This window comes from Crocuta crocuta, unplaced genomic scaffold, assembly GCF_008692635.1.
Source record: "Crocuta crocuta isolate KB4526 unplaced genomic scaffold, BGI_CrCroc_1.0 scaffold132, whole genome shotgun sequence".
Taxonomy (NCBI): domain Eukaryota; kingdom Metazoa; phylum Chordata; class Mammalia; order Carnivora; family Hyaenidae; genus Crocuta; species Crocuta crocuta.
The window spans coordinates 1,506,409-1,525,765 of record NW_027528611.1 but is presented as its reverse complement, the minus strand read 5'-3'; the positions used below and the strand labels follow the sequence as shown (position 1 = coordinate 1,525,765).

Below are 19,357 nucleotides of genomic sequence, written 5' to 3'. Positions count from 1 at the left end.
TATTGTACATATTTTGAATATCCTTGTATATATTTTCTTGTGCATTTGTGTTAAAGTATATATTTCTCCTGGGGTGCCTGTCTGTCTCAGTTGGAGGAGCGTGTGGCTCTTGATCTCAGGGTTATGAGTTCAAGCCGCATGTTGGGTGTAGAGATTACTTAAAAATCTTAATAATAATAAAATTGAATAAAATAAAATAAAATACCGTATTTCTCTGAAAGAAAGTCCCAGAAATGAAATTGCTAGTCCTAAGAGCATGTCAAAGAGGTACTTCTAAATTACACCCCAAAAAAGTTTACGCCAGTTTATACTCCAACCACTGGTGTATGGGGGTGCACGTTTCTTCACATCCTTAACAAAACTAGATACCTTAATCTCCTTCTGCTTCACCAGTCCGGCAAGTAAGCCATGGTTTGTACTTCAGCTTTCATTCCACTTGCTTGTGAGTGAGGTTGTTTATCTTTTCTTCTGTGTACATATTAGCATTTCTTTCTTGGGGATCTGCTTGTTTAAATCCTTTACCATTGTTTCCTGTTAGATTGTTGGTCTTGTTGTTGTGTAAGAACTTTTTGTAGATTCGATATATTTCTCCTTTATCTGGTATGTGTTAAAAACAGTAGACCCTACCACTTGAAATTGCTAATCTTCAACTTTTTTTTTTTTTAATATTCAACCATTTTTGACCCTCACTCCCAAATGGGAATTTTATATGGTTCAGACTAATATTGTTTTTCTTCCAGACCATCATTGGTCTTCTGACTTTGTTGATTGTGTCTCCTTATATAGTACATCCTAGTTTTTATGTGGTCAAATCTGCCCATTTGGCAGGTATTTATTTATTGAGCTCCTGCACACCAGGGGACAGAGAGGCTAAGATAACAGAGGTGGGCCCTGCTCTCTAGTGGAAGGGCTCGCAAACAACAAGGGAATCAGTCCCTGTAAACCGTGCTGAGGTCATGAAGGAGACTGCTCCTCCCTCATGGTCTGGGGGTTTGATATCTTGCTTAGAAAGCCTTTCCTTCCCCACCTCAAAACTATGAAAATACTCTCTCCTGTTTTCTTCTAATACTCTTGTGGGTTTGTTTTTACATTTAGCTTTTTAAATTTCATTATTAATTTGTTTTCCTGGGTGGCGAGGGTTGAGATTAAACTTCCTGTGCAACTGAATGGTTCATTGTTTCAAGCACCATTTATAAATAATGCATCCTTTCTTCACTGGTGTGAAGTCCCTCTTCGTAATATAATATAAATTCCTTTATTTACAGGGCTCTTCTTCTTTATTCTGTTCTACTTATTTCTGTTTCTATGCCAGCGGCACACAGTTGGGGTTTTGAGCTTTATGGTGTGTTTTATCATTATTCCAGGGCCAGTCTCTTTCATCATCCTTTTTTTAAAACTTGGTTTGGCTCTTCCATGTGAACTTCATTTTAATTTATTTTTTATCTTTCTACTTTTTTCTAAATTTTAAGTTTTATTATTTTTTAAAATGTTGATTTATTAATTTTTGAGAGACAGCACGAGAGCAGGAGAGGAGCAGAGAAAGGGAGAGAGAGAATCCCAAGCAGGCTCTGCAATGTCAGCACAGAGCCCGATGTAGGACTCGGTCTCATGAACCGTGAGATCATGACCTGAGCTGAAATCAAGATTGGGACACTCAATCAACAGAGCCACCCAGGCGCCCCCTCTAAATTTTATTTTGAATCCCAGTATAGTTAACACACAGGGTTATATTAGTGTCAGGTGTACAATATAGTGATTGAGCACTTCCATGCAGCACCTGGTACTCATCATGACCAGTACCCCCTTGATCCCATCCCCCCCACCACTTCTCCTCCGGTAACCATCAGTTTGTTCTCTATACTTAAGGATCATTTCTAGGTTTGCCTGTCTCTCTTTTTTTTCCCTTTGCTCATTCGTTTCTTAAATTCCACATACGAGTGAAATCATCCGGTATTTGTCTTTTCCTGACTGACTTATTTCACTTAGCATAATACAGTGTAGCTCCATCTGTGTCANCATTCGTTTCTTAAATTCCACATACGAGTGAAATCATCCGGTATTTGTCTTTTCCTGACTGACTTATTAGCATAATACAGTGTAGCTCCATCTGTGTCTTTGCAATGGCAAGGTTTCATTCTTTTTTTATGAATGAATAGTAGTCCATTGTGTATAGACACCACTGTTTTAGCCATTCATCAGTTGATGGACACTTGGGCTTCCATATCTTGGCTATTGTGAATAACACTGCTATAAACATGATGATGCATGTATCCCTTTGAATTAGTGTTTTGAATTTTTTTTGGTAAATACCAGTAGTGCAATTACCAGATCATAGGGTAGTTCTATTTTTAGCCTTCTGAGGACCCTCCATACTGTCTTCCACGGTGGCTGCACCAGTTTGCATTCCCACCAACAGTGCGTGAGGCTTCCTTTTTCTACACATCCTCACCGACACTTGCTGTTTCTTGTGTTTTTGATTTTAGCCATTCTGACAGGTGTGAGGTGATAGCTCATTGAAGTTTTGATTTACATTTCTCTGGTGGTGAGTGATGTAGAGCATTTTTTCATGTGTTTGTTGGCCATCTGGATGTCTTCTCTGGTGAAATGTCTACTCATCTTGTGTATCCACTGCATGAACTTTATTTTTGTTTTTAATTTTTTATAGTTTATTTATTTTTGAGACAGAGACAGAGCATGAGCGGGGGAGGGGCAGAGAGAGAGAGAGAGAGAGAGAAAGAGAGAAACACAAAATCTGAAACAGGCTCCAGGCTCCGAGCTGCCAGCACAAAACCCGATGTGGGGCTCAAACCCACGAACTGCGAGATCATGACCTGAGCTGAGGTTGGACACTTAACCGACTGAGCCACCCAGGTGCCCCTCACTATATGAACTTTAGAATCAACTAGCCAAATTCAAGAAGTAGGAACCTTTTAGAATTTTTATTAGAGTTACAGGAATTTATAAATTAAGTTTTGTGGGCTTTTTTTTTTTTTATTGTAGCAGCTTTATTGAGATGTAACTCATATACCCATACAGTTCATCCACTAAAATGTACAATTCAGTAGTTTTTGGTATACAGAGTTGTGTGACCATCACCACAGTCAATTGAGAACATTTTCATCACCCCCAAAAAGAGACCCTGTATCCCTTAGCCATCACCCCCAATTTTCCCATCCCCTCTACCCCTAAGTAGTTACTGTCGACTTTCTGTCTTTATGGGTTCGCCTTTTCTGAACATATCATGTAGATGGAATCTTACAGTATGTGGTCTTTAGTGTCTAGCTTCTATCACTTAGCATGTTTGCGAGATTCATCCAGGTTGCAGCATCTGTCTGTACTTCATTCGTTTTTTTGGTCAAATTCAAATATCCGTTGTATGGATATACCACATTTTATTTATGTATTCATCAGTTGATGGATATAAGTTCCATTTTAAAGAAATAAGACATTCAGACTTCTCCCCAGCCTCAAGATCTTTCTTGAACAGAGACACACTATTGTTTGTGGCCTTTAAGAATAATTCTCGGAGTGCCTGGCTGGCTTAGTCAAGCGGGCAAGTGACTCTTCATGTCGGGGTGGTGAGTTCAAGCCCTACGTTGGGCATAGAGCTTATAGTATTATAAAAAGGAAAGAAGAAGAAGAATTCTCTTGTTTGGGTAATAATGCTTCTTTTCTCCCCTCCTCTAATGGTGTTGTATCATAATACGGCAGTGACTGTAGAAGTCTTTTCCTACGACACTGCCGCTTCAGGAGGCCTCAGGTACCCTTCACCTGCGGGGTATGCCAGGCTGTTGCCCGTGTCACCCTGGTGGGCGCCACCAGGCAGCCTTGGCCCACCGCCCCATCTCCCTGAACCATAGCATGGAGGACCTGCTGTGAGAGCCTCTCTCGTTTCACCTCCCCTTTCTGCACTGCACCACCTCTGTCACTTCTGTAAATTAGCACCTGAGCTTGCTTTGTGGTGTGTCCCACTGGTTGTAAAAGAGTTGAAAACAGAGATCCCGGGACTCTCTGAGTTGATGGAGACGCTGTATCTAGCTAGCCTGGCCCCCAAGCAGCTGCTTATCTGCTGAAGCCAACTGCTCGCATAGAAGTAGGTCATGTCTGGATAAGCCAGCTGTGTCTGGGCCCAGGGTGACGGTGCTCAAGGAGATCCAGTCTCTGGCTTGTGATCCCTGAGACTGCAGAATACCTCTAAACGCTCATCCACAAGCACTTTTGGGCTCAGAGAATATTATTGATCTAGCCCCAAACATATTAAGGTCCACCCTACCTGATAGTGTGGTCATCATCAAAGCAAACTGCTTACTAGCAACTTTGGAGTGATGCGTATGGAGAAATCCTGTAGAAGAGCTGAGCCCATGACCCGTTTTGTTTCCAAAGGCGGAGTGGTGTCTGGTGGTTTCCGTCAGTACAAAATGAAACCCTCAGTATTGAATGGCTCTCCCTCTTCTCATCTTCATGAAGCAGCATGGTAGAATTTTCGTTTCAAGTTCTACTTAAAGCGTGATGTTTTCAGAAGCGTCATGGCGATGGAACTCCCAGAAGGGAAGTCTTTCCCAGACCTCTGACTTATGAGTCCAGTCCCCTGCGTGACATTTCCACCTGGATGTGTTGTAGGTGGTCAGGTAGGGCTAGCTTGGTACGTGATCCTTAAGTAATAGGATCTTAAGCCAGATAGAAAAGCTTATTTAATTTCTCTCATATAAAAAAATGAGAGGTAAGTAGTCCAGGGCTTGTATGCTGCCCTAAGATATCAGGGACCCAGGCTCCTCTCTCTTGTTCTTCCATTTTCGGCTTGTGGTTTCTTTCTTGCGATCCAAGATAGCTATTTGTGCTCCAGCCGTCACATCCGTATTCTACCCAGGATGGAGGAGGGAGGGAAGAAGGGCATCCTCTTTCCATTTAAGGACACTTCCCAAAGTTGTATATGGTGCTTGGGTTTGAATCTCTTTTGTCTGCACCTGGCCATAGCTGACCAGAAAACAGTCTGTATCCCAGGTGGCCAGTACCCTTTTAGGGGCCCTTCACCAAGAAGTAAAGGGGAGCAGTTATTTGGGGACAGCCTGCAACTTTTGACACTCCTAGGCTCCTCATACTCTGTGTTTTACCAACTCCTTTTCTCCCTGTTCCCAGCCACTCTATTCTCTCAGTTGGCAGGATTTCCTGACTTCAGTCACAAATGCTAAGAATTCTGCATGAGTCTCACCCTTCTATATCTAATCATTTATAAGCCTCTGATGATTTTATGTCCTGAATGTTTCTTGAATGTGCTTCACTCTCCGTTCTTCTGTGACTGCCCTGGGTCAGACCTAGGTTGCTGAAATGGCCACGCATGTTTCCCCTTCTCTGCTTTCATCCCCTTTCCAGTCCATCTTACACACCATTCAAATACAGACTTGCCCGTGCAGCTCCTCTGCTTAATGCCCTCCAGTGACATCCCATCACGTACAGGTTCAAGTGTCCGGGTTGCCTAGCTTGTGCAAGGCCCTGTGGGATCTGCCCCCTCCTCAGCCCTTAAACTCAGCCGTCCCAAGTTGACATTTTTAATCTAAAGCCTGTCCTGCGCCATGTCCTTCTTCTCCCCTGGGCTGATCCTTTTGCATCCTTTACAAAAGGAAGCCTGCCCTCACTCTCCTCTTGCCCCCCCCACCACAACAGTACTGTTTCCATAACCCGTTACATTTCTTCTGTAGCACTTCACCACACCGGGTCTTCCTCCTGCCCTCTGCCACCAGATTATGTGATTCTTTAAGACCAGACTATTTTAAATATCTTAGATTCCCAGTGCTTTCATTTTGATGTCTGAAATAGGCATTCCATACGTGTCTAAGTAAATGAGAGAATGAAGAATTAGTTCACTATTAACTTTTTAAGATAGTCAGGAATTAGTATGGCATTGCTGGGCTTGGCCACCAGGGGGCAGTGAATTACAATATTTTGCTACTGTGCTGAATTAGCCAAAAGTTTTATCTCTTCTAAGGGATGGAGGCAGGAGTACCGCTACTCACTCAGCAAGTGTTCACTGAGCATCTGTACTGTGTCAGGCACTGCTCTAGGGTCTAGGGATACAAACATAAATAAAGTAGACAAAGACACAGCCTTTTACTTCTAGGTATTTGTTCAAGGAAAATGGAAGCTTACAGTTTCCAAAAGACTGTACAGGAATATTCATAGCAACTTTATTCATATAGACAAAAATTGGAAACAACCCAAATGTCTGCTAACAGGAAGATTCAGTGGATTAGTAATCAGCAATAAAAAGAATGAACTATCAGTAAACACAACAACAGGGATGAAACCATCCCCAAACCACTGTGTTGAACAAAAGAAGTCAGATACCAAAAAAGTACATATTGTATCATTCCACGTAAAAAGGGTTAAAAAATAATCCATGGCGGTAGAAATCAAAGCAGTGGTTGACTGTGGTGGGAGAGTGACTGGGAAGAAACATGAGGGAATTTCTGGGGTGCTGGACATGTTCTCTATTTGGACTGAGATATCTTTAAAATTTTTTAAATGTTTATTTTTGAGAGAGAGCAAGCGAGAGAGAGACAGAGTATGAGTGGTGGAGGGGCAGAGAGAGAGAGAGGGAGACACAGAATCTGAAACAGGCTCCAGGCTCTGAACTGTCAGCACAGAGCCTGACGCGGGGCTCGAATCCACAACTCTGAGATCATGACCTGAGCTGAAGTCGGATGGTTAACTGACTGAGCCACCCAGGCACCCAAGGACTGAGGTATCTCTTACACAGATGTATACATGGGTCGAGACAGAACTGTGCACTTAAGTGTAATCTATTGTTTGTAAATCCTACATAAAGATGGGGCGTATGGGTGGCTCAGTCAGTTAAGTGTCCGACTTCGGCTCAGGTCATGATCTCACAGTTTGTGGGTTCGTGCCCTGTGTCAGGTTCTGTGCTGACAACCCTGAGCCTGGAGCCTGCTTTGGATTCTGTGTGTCCCTCTCTCTCTCTGACCCTCCCTGCATGTGCTCTGTCTCTCTCTGTCTCTCAAAAATAAATAAATGTTAAAAAAAATTTTTTTAAATGACGAGAAAACCCTTCATAGAGTTTAACTTCTGATGAGCAGAAACAGACAATGACTAGAAAAACAAAGTGTTTGCTGGATTGTGATACGTGCTATAACAGTGAAGCAGAGACATGCCCAGTTGGCGAGAGGGGAAATGGGAGCGGTCTTTAAACAGGGTGGTGAGCCAGGGTCACACTCAAGAGAGGGTGTTCGTGCCAAGTCCTGGAGGCAGTGAGGGGCTGGCCATGCAGTTAGCTTCTGATAGTTAACACTCCTTTTCAGAGAAAAGGGGCTGTTGTTAATGACTCCCCGCATACCCAGCCAGGCACAGGGCCACTGCGGCCGCGTCTCGGTCCTGGGCTGTGTGGATTGTACCCCAGCTCCATGCTTGCGGTTCTGGGAGGCTTTATTCTCCATCTCCTGTCTGACTCTCTGCGGCTGTCCACCCTCCTCCTCCCGTTCCCTGGCTGCCGTGGTGTGGAGGCCAAAGATGGAACTGGACAAGCTTCTTGAGTAATGGTGAGCTCTCCTTCCTGTCTTTGGAGGACATTACGTGTTTGCTTTATAAAGTGAAGCACAATATATATATTTTTAAAGAAAGCTTCTTTAAAGTTTATTCATTTATTTTGGGGAGGTAGGTGGGGCAGAGAGAGAGAAGGAGAGAGAGAGAATCCCAAGCAGCACAGAGCCTGACTCGGGGTTCCATCTCACAAACTGTGACATCATGACCTGAGCTGCAGTCGAGAGTCATATGCTTAGGGGCGCCTGGGTGGCTCAGTCGGTTAAGCGTCTGACTTCGGCTCGGGTCCCACATCGGGCTCTGTGCTGACAGCTCAGACCCTGGAGCCTGCTTCAGATTCTGTGTCTCCCTCTCTCTCTGTCCCTTCTCTGCTTGTACGTTTTCGGTCTCTCAAAAATAAATAAACATTAAGAAAAAATTTTTAAAGAGTCATATGCTTAACTGTCTGAGCCACCCAGGTGCCCTGATGTTGAATTTTTTAGTGCCCAACGTTTTTAGATGCTTTCCTCAAAATGCCTCCCGGCCCTGTCTTCATAGATGAAGCAGTCTTCTACATGATGGGCAGTTGAGGAGTATCTGAGGCTCTTCCTGGCAACACACACCTGTGTGATGTAGCCCTGCCAGGGCGTGAGCTGAACCACTTTCAGCTGATACTTGAGAGCGGTGTGTACATTTGGTGGGATGTCCAGTGCTGGGTTTCTATCATGTAGGAGGGAAGTTCTTCGAGGGCGGGTTGTGGCTTGTCATCTCTGGATCCTTGAGACCTGGCCTGCTCTCTCACTGGCAGTGAGATAAGTCACACATGCTTGCTTGCTCTGTCTCTCTGGCGTCTGACCCAGGAGTAAGCGAGAAATTGTAACAGAGGAGAAATTGTGATGGCTGACATATTCAAGATGTTTGAGCCCAGATGAAGAGCCTCTGAGCAGCTGCCATTGGGGGCCCTGCACTCCCCAAGCCTGTTCACATCCACAGTGTCTTGGTGACATGCTGCCTATCCCTGTGGGTGGTCCTTGGACAGGTCCTAGAAGGTGAAGTGGGTGCTGGACCTTGCTCTTCTTTTGCCCCATAACCCAAATACTCATATAGTCTGGGTTTGTGTAATCTGGGCTCCTACAGCCAGTGCCCAGAGGCTGTGTTAACCAGTAGTTCCTAGTGTTTGCTAACTAAAAGTAATACAGGAAAATAGAGAAAAATGTGGTACATTGATTTGTAAAAGTGATTTTAACCAGAGTATCATGCCTCACACTTACTCAGGCTACTCCACACTAAGAAGCATACAGCCAGAGCTCATGTATCATTCCGAGTTAATAGTTACCTTTTAGCCACTACACTGACAGCTGCCGGGTCAGGAAGGGCTGGCTGGTCAGCTGCTTCCCTGCATCTCCCAGACGGCACGCCTCCTCTCTCTCCGCCTGCAGTGTGGTCCTCGTGAACCAGAGCTGACTCCCTGCGGGCCTCTGCTCTGTCAGAGCCTCAGAAGACGTCTTTCGTCTGACCTTCTCCTTGCAGGAGACCAATCCTCTTTACCCTCCTTGCTCTCTCCGGTCATTTGACCTTCCAGGATTTATCCGGGAGCCCCTCCGCCCCCTCCATACGAGGGTTTGCAGTGACACCCTTGTCTTGGCCGCTGCCATCATATACTTCCCTGAAAATGCCAGATGCATAGTGTCCAGTAATACGTTTATGTGGCATTTTGAACCACTTAAAAATAATTACACACAAGTGGTCAGATGGGTTCCTTGACACTTTTCTCAAAGCGGTGTTTTTTCTGGATGTAATATTTAAGTTCTTGTTTTAAGAGCTGCTTTAGATGGGTGACCAAAATTTTATTTTTTCCTTTCCTCGGTTTCCTTTTGTGTTCAGAAAATATTACATCGGGTATTCATATGCATCTGGTTTTAAAACTATAGAGGCAGGGATCAGGCAAACCAAGTAGAAAGGCTGTCTGCATTCTGTACCTTGCCTCCTCTCCTGCCCTCCATTCGGCCCGCAGCATTCTGCCCCAACAGATCACAGCATCTAGAAACTGCCCCGCAATCACAGATGGTTCCTGGGAAATGCTTAGAGTGGCGAAGAGACAAGTTACTCTTGTCAGCTTAAGCAGAACCAGTTTCTTCCCAAAGCTGTTGGGGAGTATTTGAGACATTCATGAGCCTGATGTCAGGCCCAGGACGTGGAGTTCTCTGTAAAGTAAACACTTGATTGGAGTCGCCGCTCAAGTACATTTTATCAGCTAATAAATGGACGTGCTCTTGTCAAGGCCAGAGTGGGCAATTTGATTCTTACAAAGAGCTTTTGGGTTACTCTTTTTGGATGCTTTGCCTTTTAAAATAGCTGTAAAATCTCATTGCCTGCAGTCGGAGTCCTTGACGTCGTAACGCTCTGTCACAAAGACGCTGCCCTCGTCCGAGACTCCATTTCTGGCGTGGTTTCCTGTTCCCGCTTCAATTATGTGTTGGATTTTCTCAAGTGGAATGTTTAATGATCCTTCTGAACAGACTGTTTATGCTGAATGAAGCTCTTCAGAGAGCATGTGGGCCTGCCTGCCTCTGCTGCCGTTTGCTGGTGCGCTCAGCTCTTGGTGTCTGACTGGCTGTGTGAGTTTCCTGCAGCAGGCAGGACGCTGGAACGAAGCGCTCCTCCCACTAGAACGAAGGCGGTGAGCTGTCCCACCGTCTGTGAAAGCAGAGGGCTAACGCGCAGGCCAGGCTCCAGGCAGCACACGGGGAGACGGCCCCCGACACCAGGCCCCCAGAGAGGGCTCAGCATCTTGTCTGTCAGTCCTCTGCCCCCTGGACAGCTGAAGGTTTGGAATTGGTACAGCTAGTGGGCTGAGAGTGGCATCTTAGCAACCTAAGACCTCTCGTGGTTACATGTTTCCTCCTTTAGATGAAATGGTGGAAATGGAGAGCTTTGAAAATTAGGATGCCTATTGGAAGTAGGAGGATGCAAAGTAACAGGGGATCCAGAGATAGAAGTTTAGTTGTACCTCATTTAGTAACGATGATACCGGCTAACATTTACATCACGCTTATTTGGTGCCAGGCACTGTTGATAGCATGTTTCATGTATTAACTTCCTTAGTCCTTCCAGCATCCTGTGACCTGGCAGGCTGTTACCACCTTATCAGAGGAGGATTTGAGGCACCCAAGTAAAGTCCTTTGCCCAAAACCACACACCTAGCGAGTGACAGAGCCAGGATTGGAGTCTGGCTCCAGCGCCGGTACTCTTAGCCACATGCCGTTCAGTCTGGTAAAAACCCCTACAGGCTGCCAAGGCTGATACGGTCGCTGTGCTCCCCATTGTTCTCGGGGACTCAGGCTCTTTCTCCCCATCGTCACTCTGCGGCGGGTAGTTCCCCTTCCCAGTTGCATTTCCACTGCGGTGTTCTGGAATTGCGGAGCGCCCCAGTTGGAGAAGACTCCTTGAATGTTTATGGAGTTCTGGATCCTCATTTGAGAAATGTAGTAGTTTTGTCTCGAGCCTTCCTTGTGAGTCTTAGAGGTTTCCTACGACCCCTTCTGATAGGGGGCTCCAGCCTAGGGCAGTTAGGCTGAGCAGTGGCGCTCTCCTCGGGCACTGCTGGGCCGGCCCCCAGTGCGGGCGGCCCAGATGGCGGGTTAGGCTTCCTCAGCCTGGGGCCCGGGACACTTCTTTTACGGGGCTGGAGGGGGCCATCTCTCAGGGCCTTGTCTGTGGTAGTGGGAGTCGGAGGCACCTGGGTGTCCGTCCCCGGGGGGGGCGGGTGTGTATGATGGTGGAGCAGGTGTGGAAGCAGTACGCGCAGCACCGCGGCGCGGGCAGGGTCTCAGCCGTGTAACACGAAGCACAAAGAAAGAGGAAGATTCTGAACTGGGTCTTAGAGCTCAGTATTATTTAATAGTATGTGTGTGGCACATAGTAGGTGTTTAAGTTGGCGGGGGGGGGGATGCTATTAGAAGGTGTTTTTTTTTTCATGTGATTTCTCAAGTGGACCTTTTATATGTTATCTGAAGTCTTAGTTTCTTCAAGCTTTGTGTTAGTTTACAAAACCTTTATTCTTTTTTGGTGATAAAAGACAGGTGTAGTCAATTGTGGCCCTTTCTTTTCTAAAATAATGTATGCTTTTTCCCCCAACTATAAAAATTATGCTTATTGTAGAAATTTTGGGAAGTCTAGTAAAGCTTAAAGAAAATAAAAATCTTTTATCCCTACTACCTAGGGAATAAACACTGTAAACCTTGTGATGTATTTTGTGTTTCCTCTGTGCTTCTATAAGCACACATAAATATTGTATGTACAGTAGTTGAGAGCATACCATAAATAATTTTCTGTCTTGCTCTTTTCCCTTAACACTGTGACACTTTCCTGTGTCATTACAAATTCTAAATAAGCTTCATCTGAAATAAATTATATTGTACCTACTGTGTGCCAGGCACCGTTAGCACTTGACACGTATTAGCTGTGGCTGTACTTGGAGTCGAGCGTTTATGTTGTTTCCAGGGTTATAGCTTTTCTTTTTATCTTTAAAAAATATTTTTTAAGATTTATTTATTTTTGAAAGGGGGAGAGACAGAGCACGAGTGGGGGAGGGGGAGAGAGAGAGGGACACACAGAATCCGAAGCAGGCTCCAGGCTCTGAGCTATCAGCACAGAGCCTGATGTGGGGGTCGAACCCAGGACCGTGAGATCATGACCTGAGCCGAAGTCAGACACTTAACTGACTGAGCCACCCAGACACCCCAGGGTTACAGCTTTTCTGACAAACCCCCTCAAAAGGGTTTTTCTAGCTCTGATGTTCATTTAAAAATGCTGTTTATACAAAATGAAAATCTGAAAAGTGTGACATGTTGTCCCAAGGGGGGTTAGTTGTAGGTCTTAGTAAGAATCCTCATAAATGAAAGGGCTGGATTCTGAGGACACGTTGTCAGATGCCTGTGTCTTTGTAGCACCTGGGACTGCAGTGAACATCCTGTTTTCAAAAGAAGGCTGTGGGTGTAGGGAGAAAAGCTGCCTTTGACACAGAACTCAAGCCTGGACATTTCCACATGTGGCCTCTGTCAGGCATGCTGGGGCCTCTGGGTTGAGGTGGCCTGTTGTGTTGGGCAGGCAGAGCCTCTTAGTACTTCCACCTTGGTGGCAGAAGGGACACATCCCATGGCCTTTTCCTTCTTCGGGTTTCTAGAGCACTCCTGATGTTCTCCCCACTGGGGTCTCAGACCAGACAGACCACTTCTCACTACTGATACTCAGTGTGGGGTTTCCATGAGAGGCTCATAGATGGTTCTCTTTAAAAGAGGTCCCGGGGCACCTGGGTGGCTCAGTGGGTGACTGTTCAACTTTGGCTCAGGTCATGATCTCGTGGTTCTGGAGTTAGAGTCCCACATCAGGCTCTCTACTGTCAGCACAGAGCCTGCTTGGGATCCTCTGTCCCCTCTCTGTCTCTCTGCCCCGCCCCCCCACATACACGTATGCACGCGCTCTTGCTCTCAAAAAGAAAAAAAATTTGTTAATAAAAGAGGTCCTGTGGTTAAAGAAGCCTGGGAAGTGCTAGATAAATAAGGTTAAATAGATTTACTTAATGCAGAATTTGTTATAATTCCACAAGTCTGTTTGTGTGCTATGATCTTTGTGAGTCTCCAAGATGAGATTGCACCGTTTCTCACCCATACTTGTCTGTGGCGCCCCCTTCCTCTGGAGTACCCTATAGGTTTGAGGTCTTACAGAACCCGGTTTAGGTACTACCAACCTAGTGAAATGAAGTCCCAGAGGCTCCGTCAGGTCTGGGCTACCCGCCTCATCTTCATTTCTGAGTGGTCTCAGAAGTGGCCCTGTCAGAATGGAGACTCTGTCTTTAAAATGAACTGTGGGGCCCATCCGATCGCACGTTTCTCACTCCATGCAAGTGTGAGTATGCCAGACAGGTCACTGAATTTCTGAAATCAAAGACTTTTTCCAGACCATCTCCAGGGGTCTGGGTATATAGCTCACTGAACATGAGGCCTAAAATATCTTTTTCTGCAATCGAATGAACAAATGCAGAAGGGAAAGATATGCCGGACCCAGTGGAACCGGTGTGAGAAGTAGCGAGACCCTGTAGAGCCCTCCTGGGACGCACTTGCTCTCCTGACCAGGGCAGGAGGGCAGGCCCTTACTCCTTGGCATCATGTTAGCCTGGCTCTCCCCTGGCCTGCAGGACCCCGTGGAAGATAGCAGTCTCTGTCTTTCTCCACGTTGCAGAGAAGACCTCTGGACTTCCTTCACCTTTTGTTTTACAGAAGAGGACGTGGAGAACTTTGACGTGACCAACTTGTCTCAGGACGTGCTTCGAAGCATTGAAGCCGACAGCTTTTGGTGCATGAGCAAGCTGCTAGATGGGATCCAGGTGAGCTGGCTCTGCCCATGCGGGCTGCCCAGGCCCAGGGCCTCCCTGCAGGCCTGTGAGTGCCTCACTGCCCCTCTGCGTCAGCCAGTCCCCCCGCCCAGCATGGCTCTTCCTCGCTCTGGCCCACCCATCCTTACCTCTCTCCTTGGCCTTACAGCTTTCCAAAGGCAGCGGCCTGGCGTCCTCTGGAGTCTAACAAAGTCTCCATGTTGCCCCGCTCTGTCGTCAGAGTGCGCTGCTCCTTTCTACCACATACCCCAAGCCCCGTGGTGTTTCATCCACAGGGCAGGGCTCCGTCGGGGTTGCCCCACCCCCCGCTGTTCTGTAGACCCCCGGCACCTGCTGTGGAAAACCAGCCTGTGCTTCTAAACGTGTTTCAGTGGACTCGAGAGCGGTAGCACGCCTTTGGAGTCCCTGTTCATCCCGGGCTCTGGGTCATTTGCAGGATAACTACACCTTTGCACAACCAGGGATCCAGAAGAAGGTCAAGGCGCTGGAAGAGCTTGTCAGCCGGATTGATGGTAGGTTGGAGGACGAAGAATTCTCTTGCAGTAACACAGTATGATTCTGACACAAGCCAGTTGTGCTGGTGGGGCCTCTCCTCTGCCCCCTTCCTTGCCACGACCCTGTCCGAGTCATCTTTGTGCTGTTGGCACACCCGCGTCTCCCGCCTGTCAGCAGGAAGGGGAGGCGAGAAGTCTGCAGGTCCCTCAAGTTCTGTTTTCCACTTTGTTTTCTGTCACCAAGTTCTGTCCATTCTCTTTAGCATCTCTCTTCATATTCACCCTTTTTTTTTTCTTTTGTCCAACCCTTCCTCCCTTTTTCTTCTCTTCAGATTCGCCCTTCTCCATTTCCCTAGCCACAGCTCTGATCCAGCCATGCCTGGATTTCTACAGCCTCCTCCCAGAAGGACTTGTCTCCCCTGTACTCTTTCCTCGGCCAAGCCTTCTGTCACACAACCTCATCTCTCCAGAACACCATCCTGGTTCCGTCCCTCTCCTGCTCTGAAGCCTCCTGTGGCTTCTAGCATCAGGCTGCACTCTGACCTTGTCCTTCAGGTGGTGATGCCATTCAGAATTCCTGGGCTTGGTTCAGGATCCTCAAGTCTGGCTTGAGGAGGAGGATCTGACAGGCCTTTCCGGAGCTCTCCATGACCGGTTTGGGCTGGGGCGGGGGACGAGAAGTGAGACATGACTCTTCCCGACACAGAAGGTCCCTGAGGAGCAAGAGCCCTACAGTAATCCCTTGGCTCTGGCTTGGATCACGGAATGTTAGAAAAGGCAATTTGGGAAGCCCTGCCCTTGACTGATGAAGAAACGGAGGCCCAGAAAGAGAGGTCAGAATTAAGTTTCATGAGGGGCGCCTGGGTGGCTTAGTCGGTTAAGCGTCCGACTTTCGCTTAGGTCATGATCTCACGGTTCGTGGGTTCGAGCCCCGCGTCGGGCTCTGTGCTGACTGCCAGCTCAGAGCCAGGAGCCTGTTTCAGTCTGTGTCTCCCTCTCTCTCTGACCCTCCCCTGCTCACGCTGTCTCTCGCTCTCCTAGAAATAAATAAAACATTAAAAAAAAAAATTAAAAAAAAAAAAGAAAAAGAATTAAGTTTCATGAAGATAGCCTAGAGCCTCACAGCAAGGTCTTCTGTTAAGTGGGCTCTCTAGCCCCATTTACATTGTAAAGCTTTTTTAGGATTCTACCAGACACTACACAGCTAATGAACTTCATTTCCTGGCTTTCTGTGTGGATTTTGTGGCTCACCAAAGCATCGCCTTCCCCCGCCCCATACAAAAACTACTTATCTTTCTCCTTCCCCGGCTTCTCTCTTCTTGAAAACTTTCCCTGATTTGTGCCACTCACTCCAGCTTCCTTTCACGACAAGATTGCAGTCTTCCTGCCTTGTTTGCTGATTTACAGTTGTTTCCGACACGGCGTCTGTAGGCTGTTTTTTTCCCTCTTTGTCTTCTTGCCCTGACCCAGCCGTGAGAGCACAGGGCCAACATTCAGCCTCTCGTATTCCTCATCCTTCCACCCACAAGGTTATGGTTTCTGCCACTGTCTGCCCTCCCCTTGTTTTTCCTGCTCTCGCAAATAGTACTTTACATTGGTGGATTTGTAAAGGTGCATATCTGTGTTATTCCACTGAGTCATGGAAGTAATACACGTTATTATAATTAAGACAATTCGGAGAAACACGCAATAAAAGTAAACAGCCTCCCCCCTCCTTAAATCCTATTCCCCAGGAATAACCCTTGTTATTAGTTATTCTTTCAAAAAAGTGCATGTCTTACGTATTCACCACATGCCAGGTGCTGCTGTAAGCACTTTTGTCTTCTCATTTTCTCCTCCTCCAAACCTTCTGAGGTATGAATGCTTATTTGCATTTTCTAGATTAGGAAACCGAGGAGGATAATAATTTTTGTTAATGCGGTTAAGCACTATTTAAAGGGCTGTCGTGTAGAACAGGGATCAGGTTTGTTTGGGGTTGTTCCAGAATACCACACAAACACCAAGGGTGGGAGTCAGGAAAGGAGCTAGTTTCTATTGAAAACAGCCAAGCACTTTCTGGTGCGTCACTTAGTACATCAGTGGGAGAGGCTGCCCTTGGTGGAGGCAGTGAACCTCTTTCTCTGGCAGTGTCGAAGTCCCTACTGGCTGCCATCTGTCAGGGATGCTGAGGAGGAAGTCCTCACCGGCGGGAGGATGGCCAAGGTGACCCCCATGGTTCTTTTCCATTCTGGCTCCTCCTCTGAAGAATAATGGGGTCAAGCAGTCTAGTGAACCTCACGTCTGCTGCTTTCTGGCCAGAGTAGCCCTGTGAGGGAAAGAAAGGTACCCGGAGCATCACCATGGATGTTAAAATGGTTTTACCATGTGTGGGACCAGGTTAGCCGTGCAGTGTGGCTGTGAGATGGTAGAATCAAACGTAAAGGACAGTCAGATGCCAGTTTGGCCCTTCTGTTCCTGGATTCCCCAGGAGACGGGGGAGGGAGGAGGAGGAGGTAGAAACTGCTTTTTGGCTCATGTGACCCTGTCATGTGACAGGGTCCAGTCTCCTAGGTTGTGGTCTTGGGGCCAATGACACTTTCTGTTTCAGAGCAGGTACATAATCACTTCAGGAGGTACGAGGTCGAATACCTACAGTTTGCCTTTCGTTGGATGAACAACCTGCTAATGCGGGAGCTTCCCCTTCGCTGCACCATCCGCCTCTGGGACACATACCAGGTATGAGGGGCCCGGCCCTGTCCGTGCCAGGCTGTCCTGAGGCCCCCAGCTCCCTGCCCTGCTGCAGTGTAGCTGCTCAGAACCTCCACCTCCTTTCTGCTTCTGTGTCTGCCTTAGCCTCATGGGCAGGGCCTCTCTGTGTGCCCAGCTGTGAAGAGGGTGCCTTCTGTGCTCCCACCGTGCAAGAGGGCCGGAGCCGAGAGGACTAGAGCCAGCTCCTTACCAGATTGGAGACTTAACTGTTCTTTCCCTTCCCAGTCTGAACCGGAAGGGTTCTCCCACTTTCATCTCTACGTGTGTGCAGCCTTCTTGATCAAGTGGAGAAAAGAGATCTTGGATGAGGAGGACTTTCAGGTGAGTGGCCGGCGGCTCATCCTGGGCCGGGATGAGCATCAGAGTGGGAGCTGCCCCGTCAGTGGGGCTACTCAGATAGAAGGCACCACGGCAGGAACCTGGCCGAGAGGAGGAAGGCAGACGGTGCTCGGACAAGGTTGCTTCTTCTGGTTGGCAGAATGGCCAAGTCAGTGAGCCCCAGGGTTCTTCAGTACGGAAAGGGTCTTGGGCCACCTGAGTAACTGAGTCAGTTAAGCCTCTGACTCTTGAACTCAGCTCAGGTCATGATCTCACAGTTTGTGGGAGCAAGCCCGGAGTTGGGCTCTGCACTGGTGGCACCAAGCCTCCTTGGGATTCTCTCTTTCTATCTCTCTCAAAATAAATAAATAAGCTTATACATACACACATATGTATATAAGAGAGAGAGAATAAAAAAATGTATAAATAATTATATATAAATGAATTATATTTATATGTTATATATTATATATATTATATACTTTTAAGTATATAATATATTTAAGGCTGCACACACGTAGAGATTTCTTTTCATGCCAGAAAGGCTGTAGAGCAGCTAGGCAGGCCTAAGCGATGTCTCATTCATTCATTGACGAGCATTTGCTGCATGCCCGCCCTGTGCTAGGCACTGGTGGCCCAGACGCCCCGGAAAAATGTTTTGTAAGTAGAGCAGGATAAAGGGATTATTAGGTGGTAGGGAAGGGATAGTTTGCAATTTCAAATACAGTAGGATAGTCTCACTGAGAAGGTGATGTTTGAGCAAAGGCTTGGGGAAGGTGAGAGAGGGAGTCATGGACATGTCGGGGACGACTGTCCAAGCAGAGGGGACAGTGGCATGCTCAGGCTACTTAAGGACTCATGGTGTTGGCCAGTGTGGCCTGGAGCAGAGTGGTCCAGGGGCAGAGTAGGAAGAGGTGAGGCCAGAGAAGCACAGGGACCTAGATCACAGAGGACTTTGTAGGTACTGTAAACTTTGGCTTTTACCCTCAGTGGAAGGGGAGTCGTAAGAGGGTCTTAAGCAGAGGAGGGCCACTCTGGCTTCTATGTAAACTGTAGGTATGGACCAAGGTGGAGACAGGGAGCCCGCCCAACAGGCTGTTAGGATCCTCCAGGTGAGAAAGGAGCGTGGCTTGGACCCGGATGGCGGATGGCACCAGTGGAGCTGTGACAAGTGGGCAGGTCTTGCTTATATTTTGTAAATAGAGCCAAGAGGATTTCCCGATGCGTCGGTTATAGACCAAGACAGAGAGGGATGAGTCCGGATGACTCCGTTCATGAGATGGGTCTAGGAGGAGCAGGCTTATGGAGGTATTTCAGTTCAGTTTTGGGCATGTCGAATTGGAAATGCCATTAGTCACCCAAATGGAGATCTAGAGTAGGCAAAAAAATCATAGGAGCTGGAGCTGGAGAAGGAGAGAGCCCGGACACATGTGTAGGAATGTTCAACTAGCTGGTCCTTAAAGCCGGGACAGTAGAGGAGTGAGTGTGGACGGAGGAGGGAAGAGGCCGGGGACTGAGCCCTGGCACACCTCCCCGGGGGTGGGCTGGCGGGGAGAGGTGGACAGAGCAAAGGAGGCAGAGGGGCCGGCTAGGGAGGGTGGGGTGTCCGGGAAGCCTTGGCCAGGGAATGTGAAGAAGACCGAAGGGCACATGGTGGGCGGTAGAAAGCCAGGCAGCTGCTCCAGGAGGTCCGGGAGAGGGGGATGGGGAGTCGGGGGTCAAGGAGACAGATCTTGAGGCCTGCAGTCTGCAGACACAAAGGCCTGGAGGTTGCTCATGGTCATTATCTCTGGGGGCAGCAGTGGGCTTTTCTTTTTCTGCTTTGCGCATTTCTCAACTGAGGGGTTTCCTTTCTCTTTCTTCCTTTCTTTTT

The 19,357-nt window shown here is 47.4% G+C and overlaps 1 protein-coding gene across 2 annotated transcripts in view; it reads left to right on the top strand.

Annotated features, from left to right (window-relative positions):
• Positions 1-19,357, top strand: part of TBC1D22B (TBC1 domain family member 22B) — a 76,364-nt gene that overhangs the window by 39,264 nt on the left and 17,743 nt on the right. The window contains exons 9-12 of one of the 2 annotated variants that reach the window (XM_077754875.1): positions 13,809-13,915; positions 14,361-14,436; positions 17,006-17,133; positions 17,392-17,487. In XM_077754875.1, coding sequence (XP_077611001.1) covers positions 13,809-13,915; positions 14,361-14,436; positions 17,006-17,133; positions 17,392-17,487 — 407 coding nt within the window. The remainder of the gene's footprint in view (positions 1-13,808; positions 13,916-14,360; positions 14,437-17,005; positions 17,134-17,391; positions 17,488-19,357) is intronic. The other variant, XM_077754876.1, reaches the window with a different exon arrangement.